Genomic DNA, 6,347 nt, shown 5'->3' on the forward strand with positions numbered 1-6,347 from the left:
ATGAATGGCGCATTCTTCTGGGCTAATTGGGCTTCAACGGTGTCGGGCCTCTCTCTCTCATAGGGACGAGAAGAAGAGAGGCTTTTCGGCCCAAATCTCTGCGCCGAGCTCCCTCCCCTTCTTCACTCGTCTCTCCTCTGCCAGCCGCCGCCGCCACCCGGCTCGCCCGCGACCTCCACCTCGCCGCCGCCCAGATCCAACTCCGCCGTCCCCATCCGCGCCGTCGTCGCGCTGCGAGCCTCGCGGACGGCCCCGTCGTCCTCCGCCTCCAGCGCGCCCCGCCACCCGTGCTCGATCCTCCGCCCCCCGGTCACCTCGCCCGGCACCACCCGCCACCAGAGTCGCCCCTCCAGGTATCTTCCTCCCCCCACCACTTCTAGCGCCCCCCTTTTGGATTCCAGTATGCGTGTCTTTAGTAGTTCAACTGTCGAGGTTAATCTGAGAAATCGATGCCTCTATCTATGCTGCAAATCTGCCCTGCTCTTGAACTTGGACCAGCGCTTCAGATTAGGTTGGTGCTTGGATTTGAATGCCACGCACGTCGGAGACTGACTGCTCAGAGTATCACGGTTGCGATTTCAGCGTTTGCTGTTTGCCAAGGAATTGATTGGTAGAATTCTACTTCATGCAAATGCCTATATGTGTCATTGTGGCGATTGCTGTTTGTTTGATTTGTTCAGGAAATTGCCAGTTCATGTGATGCTGCCATGTAAGGTTAAATGTATACCGTTTGTATGTTCTGCACAGTATGAAGTTTCTCATTCGAAAAGAGTTTCATTTCATCAACTGGGCTACATCATGTATAGCATAGTGACACATTTCTCTTCAGAGTATTACCTAGGAATTGCTGTATGTTAAGGAATTGACCAACTGGGTTACATGGTTGCCATTTCGGCGGTTGCTGTATGTTAAGGAATTGGTTGCTATAATTCTAGCTCATGTGATTGCCTAGCCTAGCTGTGTCATACTGGTTTGCTGTTCAGCAAATTGCTACTTCATGTGATGCTTCCATGTAGGGTTAAATATATATTGTTTGAATGTTCCACGCACACAGCACGATGTTTCTCATACAAAACGAATCTCATCTGATGAACCGAGCTAGATGATATGTATAACACAGTGACACATTTCTGCTTTGCACAGCCAAGGTGGTGCAATGGCTTCAGGCATCATGTTCCGACGTCTTTCCAAGGCACTCACCATGAGCCCAGCAGCAGCAGTGGCATCTGGTATGACCAGCCAGCACCACCAGCTTCAGCAGCGTGCACCGGTGAGCGGCACGTCCAAGGGCAAGGCCAAGCTCAAAGCTGGGATGCCTCTGAGGCGTAGCGTCATAGCGAAGAAGGGGGGCGCGCCTGCCACTGCTGGGAGCGGCGGCGCTGGCCGTGGTCGCCGTGAAGCCATCGAGCGTATTACTCAGATTGCAGAGTCTTGTCTGAAGTCCTCCACTCCTCTACGGCACTTGTCCCCCAAGGAGCGTCTCCGCGAGGCAAAGCGTGAGGAGCTTGGGCTCATCTCCAAGGAACGGCAACGTGAGCTTGACGCTGCCAAGGCTAAAGCTAAAGCTAAATCCAAGGGTGCCAGTGGAGGTGATGGTGACCGTGTTCTGATGGGTCCGCCGGGCCTTGACTATATCAGTCTTGGTCTGGTGGATGAGGAGGCTATCCCTGAGTATGAGCTGACAGTTGAAGATGGCCGGCGTCTTGCCAAGGAATACAGCCGTGTGCTAATGCGACGACACCGTGCACGTCAAACCGCAGAGTCAACGCTCTTGAGGCTCAAGAAGGAGGCCATTGCTGCGCTCCCAGAGAAGCTGCGGGCTGCTGCTATGGTTCCTGACATGACCCCGTTCCCTGCAAACAGGTACATGGCAACACTCACGCCACCGATTGAAGGGTATATTGAAAAGGTGCGAGATGCTGCCAAGAAGTATTCAGTGAAGGAGAAACTTCGTTGAGTTTGATTCAACATGGGAGGAAAGAGTCTTCTCCATACAAGATGCCGAGAGTTTAGACACTTTCTTATGCTCCTTTAATTAATTCTTGGCCCGTGTCTAGGTTTGATGACTACTTTGTGCTATTTTGCGCTGTGATAATCAGATTCTGGTAATAAGCCGTCACAATTTTTATTTGCAAGATCCTGCCATGTTATTCTTACTGAACTGTTTATTTCAGTTTTACTCCCTCCGTTTCTTTTTACTCCGCATATAAGATTTGTCTGAAGTCAAACTTTGTAAAGTTTGATGGCTACTTTGTGCTATTTTGGTTTGCGATGATCAGATTTTGGTAATAAGCCGTCACGGTTTTTCTTTGCAAGACCCTGCCATGTTATTCTGACTGAGCTTTTCTACTTCAGTTTTGCTGTGTACTAATGCATCTTGATATCATGTTGAGCTGAAAGCAGGAAAATGTTTCCCTTGAATGATGCTTATGCTGAAAGTATGCTGCCAGGGTTAGTAGAAAAATGGCTTCAGGCCATAATACTTGTTATTGCTTCAGTTCTGGGTTGTTGCATCAGTCTGTTAAGTAATTACCTTGTTCGTTAAACAGCGGCGAGCATGCCAAATAGTGGCATTTTCAGACATGGTACATGCAACTGAAAGAACTATGTTCAACTCATCCCCACCTCTGAACCCTTTCTTGAAAAGGAATCTGCTGTGATTATACAACCTCTTGTTTTTGCTGTTCCTTTATCTCCTTTCATGTCTTCATATGCCCTCAATGATGATTTCCTGCGGGATCTGATTGTTGAAAGAAGTACCTAGCTTTGCTGTGTCATGTACTTATGAGAAAATTGAGATTGTTACTAGAGAAAGATCTAATGCCATGTCATGTTTACTTTGTCGAGGGTCAGGTCTCAGGGAGTTTTGTTATGTGCAAATGGAAGTCATAGATATCTAGATAGATATATTTTCTCTCTTTGGCAAGTTAAAAGACCCACATAGATTTCGGCATCATCTGCTATGTTCAGGTCATCTCTTCCCTAAACCATGGTGAGCTACATGGAGAATCTGAATTTCGGCACTCAGTTATTTTTGACATTTTGCTCTGCTTAGAGGTTGTCTTGATGGGGTACTGTCTTGTTAGCTTCTCTCTACTTGATGCATTTGTTTTGAACTGAATCAAATTTGTCATATTTGTTTACTTGTGCCCCGTGCTTCGATTTCTCTGCTACCTTAAGCATCTCTTGAAACCGCTTCATCATTCAGATTTACATAAAGGGACAGGTGTTGTCTTTTCTTGAATATCGATTTTGCTTGGCACCATTAGGTGTAGAAGGTATATTCATGTAGGAAACCTAAAACTCCATTGTGTACATTAATGTGCATGTTTTTTTTGCATACTAATTGGAGAGCTTTATTCATCGAAAAGCATTCATGGATGAATCAGCCAATAGGCTGGTCACCAGGAAGCTTGGAGTATCATCTATCCAGCTATCTGTTACATCCAGTGCACAAGCACGCTTTGCACAAATATGCGCAGGAAGATTAGCTGATCTACTTACATGTCGAACATAGAAAGATGTAAAGTAAGTACTGAGCTCTCCTATCTCATTTAATAAATAGGCCACAATAGAACGTGAATTGTGGCGAGAGTTCCAAACTGTCACCAACTCCAAGCAGTCTACTTCCATTATCACATGGGAGAAGCCTCGGAGAGTAGCAAAACGAACCCCATCATGTAAGGAGAGACCCTCCATAGTGAGAGGATCTGTGATCCCGGAATAAGGTTTGCACCACGCACCAAGCAAGGCCGAGGGAGATCGAGCAACACCACCAGCACCCCCTCGGCCCCCCTCAAGATTAAGTCCGCCATCTGTGTTGATCTTGACAAAGCCCTCATCAGGCGGACGCCATCCAAATCCAGGCAAGACTTGTGCCTCTTTGCGAGGCAGATGAAGGAGCGCAATAGCCTCCTTTGTAGCCCGCATAGTAGACACCGGGTCCCTACCCTCTTCTCCATGCTTGATGCGATTCCTAGAATGCCAAATAGACCACATTATAGTTATGATCTTTGCTTGGTCCTCATAGGAGAAACTTGAGGAGCACGTAATGTCACGCGCCCAGGATTCCGCGTGAAGGTTGGGCAGCCGTAGACCAAACCACGCACATGCCTCTTCCCAGAAATTTTTAGCATGCGGGCAATGTATTAATGCATGCTTCAGATCCTCATTTGTTGCAAGACAAACTTTGCATTGCCGAGCATCCGTAATATGTCGATGATTGAGTGTTGCTTCATCAGGCAGAATCCCTCGAAGCACTCTCCACCAGAACACTCTAACTTTTGGGATAACATTCAACTTCCACAAGGCTTTCCACAACTGTTGATCACTCAATGAAGTTCCGGTAGCCGTCCATTCCTCTAGAGCCAAACGCTCGTTCTGAGTCACAAGAGATCGGTACGCTGATTTAACAGTGTAGTTGCCTGTGTTTTCAAATGCCCAAGCAATAAAATCATTGCCACCGCCTGACCGAATAGGTATGTTGAGAATGGTCGCAGCATCTGTGGCAGTGAAGTTACTTCTGACCAGATCCCGTCTCCACGACCAAGTATGAGGATCAATAAGCTCGGACACTAGCAAAATGTGACTGTTCGTTGGTCGTGAAACAGGTGTCATGGTAATCGTCCCTGGAATCCATTTATCAGTCCAGATCAAGATCGTACTGCCATCTCCAACACGGTTGATTAACCCTGTGCTGAGAGCTTTCTTCCCCGCAATAATCGCCTTCCAAGTGGCAGAAGCCGACTTGGGCGCTGAGGCCTGCATAAATTAAGTGTCGGGAAAATATCTTCCTTTCAAAACTCTTGCGCAGAGGGGATTTGGGCTCGTCAGAAAACGCCATCCATGTTTTCCAAGCATTGCAAGGTTAAATAAGTGGGGATCTCTGTATCCCATACCCCCTTGCACTTGGGTGTCGCCAAGTCCTTCCAAGACACCCAATGCAACGATTTTTTGTCAAGAGAACTGCTCCAAAAGTACTTGGACATGGGTGAGGTCAGACTCTTACAAACTTTCTTAGTAAGCAGAAAAGTACTCATAGGAAAGGTAGGAATTGCTTGAGCTACCGATTTCAGCAAAGCATCATGTCCCGCACAAGCTAATAACCTCTCTGACCAGCCTTGGATCTTGGAGCGCACCCTTTCGCTGACATGATCAAAAGTACCACTTGTGATCCGTCCAACAGCGGTGGGTAAGCCCAAATATTTTTCAATGAAGGCCTCCACTTGAATGTGCAAGGTATCCTTCAATAATTGCCTTAGTTCAGATGGCGAGTTTGAGCTGAAATATATTGAACTTTTCTCTCTGTTAACACTTTGCCCCGAAGCCTCACCATAAACTCGAAGAATTTCATTCAAACGAGTAGCACTCAAATTTTTTGCATTGATAAAAATAAGACTGTCGTCCGCGAACAGTAGATGGGTGACCCAAGGAGATCTGTAACTCACTCGCAGCCCCCTATCAACAACTCCTCCATTGTAAAATTTTAGCAATGAGGAAAATCCTTCTGCACACAACAGGAATAAATAAGGTGAAACCGGGTCACCTTGACGAAACCCTCTCGTTGGTGTGAAGTAAGGTAGTAGCTCTCCATTGACACGAACTGAAAATCGTACCGATGAGACACACTTCATGATCAATCTAATGAAGCTCATGCTGAAGCCAAGCCGCTGCAATATTGCCTCAAGATAATGCCACTCAACGCGATCGTAAGCCTTCATCATATCAAGCTTAACCGCACACGAATAATTCTGTCCCTTCTTCCTTCTTTTCATCGTGTGGATGCTCTCATACGAAACCAGTACGTTATCTGTGATGAGGCGTCCCGGGACGAAAGCACTTTGTTCTTCACTGATAACTGAATCCATCCAGCTTCTCAACCGGTTAGTAATAGCCTTGGCCGCAATCTTGTACAAGACCGGGCACAAAGCAATAGGACGATATTGTGAGATCGACTGCGGATGGCGTACCTTGGGAATTAAGGTGATGGAAGTATCATTCAATCCCGCTGGCAACTCTCCTCCATTAAGAAAATCCAACACTGCAAGCGCCCAGTAGGTCCCAGTGTCGCTGATAAAACCCCGCGTTGAAACCATCTACACCCGGGGCTTTGGAAGGCGCCATCTGAAATAGTGCCACCTTCACTTCTTCGGCCGTGTAGGGTTTACCGAGATAATTGTTCATAGCCTGAGAAACTTTAACAGGCACATGCGATAATAGATCGCTCGCATCCGCAAAACCCTGTGATTGATACAGGTTTTGATAAAAGGCTTGCACTTCCATCTTATCCTCCTCTTCAGACGAACAGATCGAGCCATCCTGTCGTCGAAGACAGGATATTTTGTTAA

At 46.9% G+C, this 6,347-nt stretch overlaps 1 protein-coding gene across 1 annotated transcript; it reads left to right on the forward strand.

Annotated features, from left to right (window-relative positions):
- The first annotated feature begins 33 nt into the window (after nt 1-33).
- LOC123123718 (uncharacterized) lies at nt 34-2,156 on the forward strand. The gene is made up of 2 exons (XM_044544296.1): nt 34-353; nt 1,144-2,156. The coding sequence occupies exon 2, from the start codon at nt 1,157-1,159 to the stop codon at nt 1,955-1,957; it is 801 nt and encodes a 266-aa protein (XP_044400231.1). The 5' UTR covers nt 34-353; nt 1,144-1,156; the 3' UTR covers nt 1,958-2,156.
- The last annotated feature ends 4,191 nt before the right edge of the window (nt 2,157-6,347 follow it).

This window comes from Triticum aestivum, chromosome 5D (assembly GCF_018294505.1).
Source record: "Triticum aestivum cultivar Chinese Spring chromosome 5D, IWGSC CS RefSeq v2.1, whole genome shotgun sequence".
Classification (NCBI taxonomy): domain Eukaryota; kingdom Viridiplantae; phylum Streptophyta; class Magnoliopsida; order Poales; family Poaceae; genus Triticum; species Triticum aestivum.

Coding starts and splice junctions, on each gene's coding strand:
- LOC123123718 (XM_044544296.1), top strand. CDS start 1,157: ATGGCTTCAGGCATCATGTTCCGACGTCTTTCCAAGGCACTCACCATG.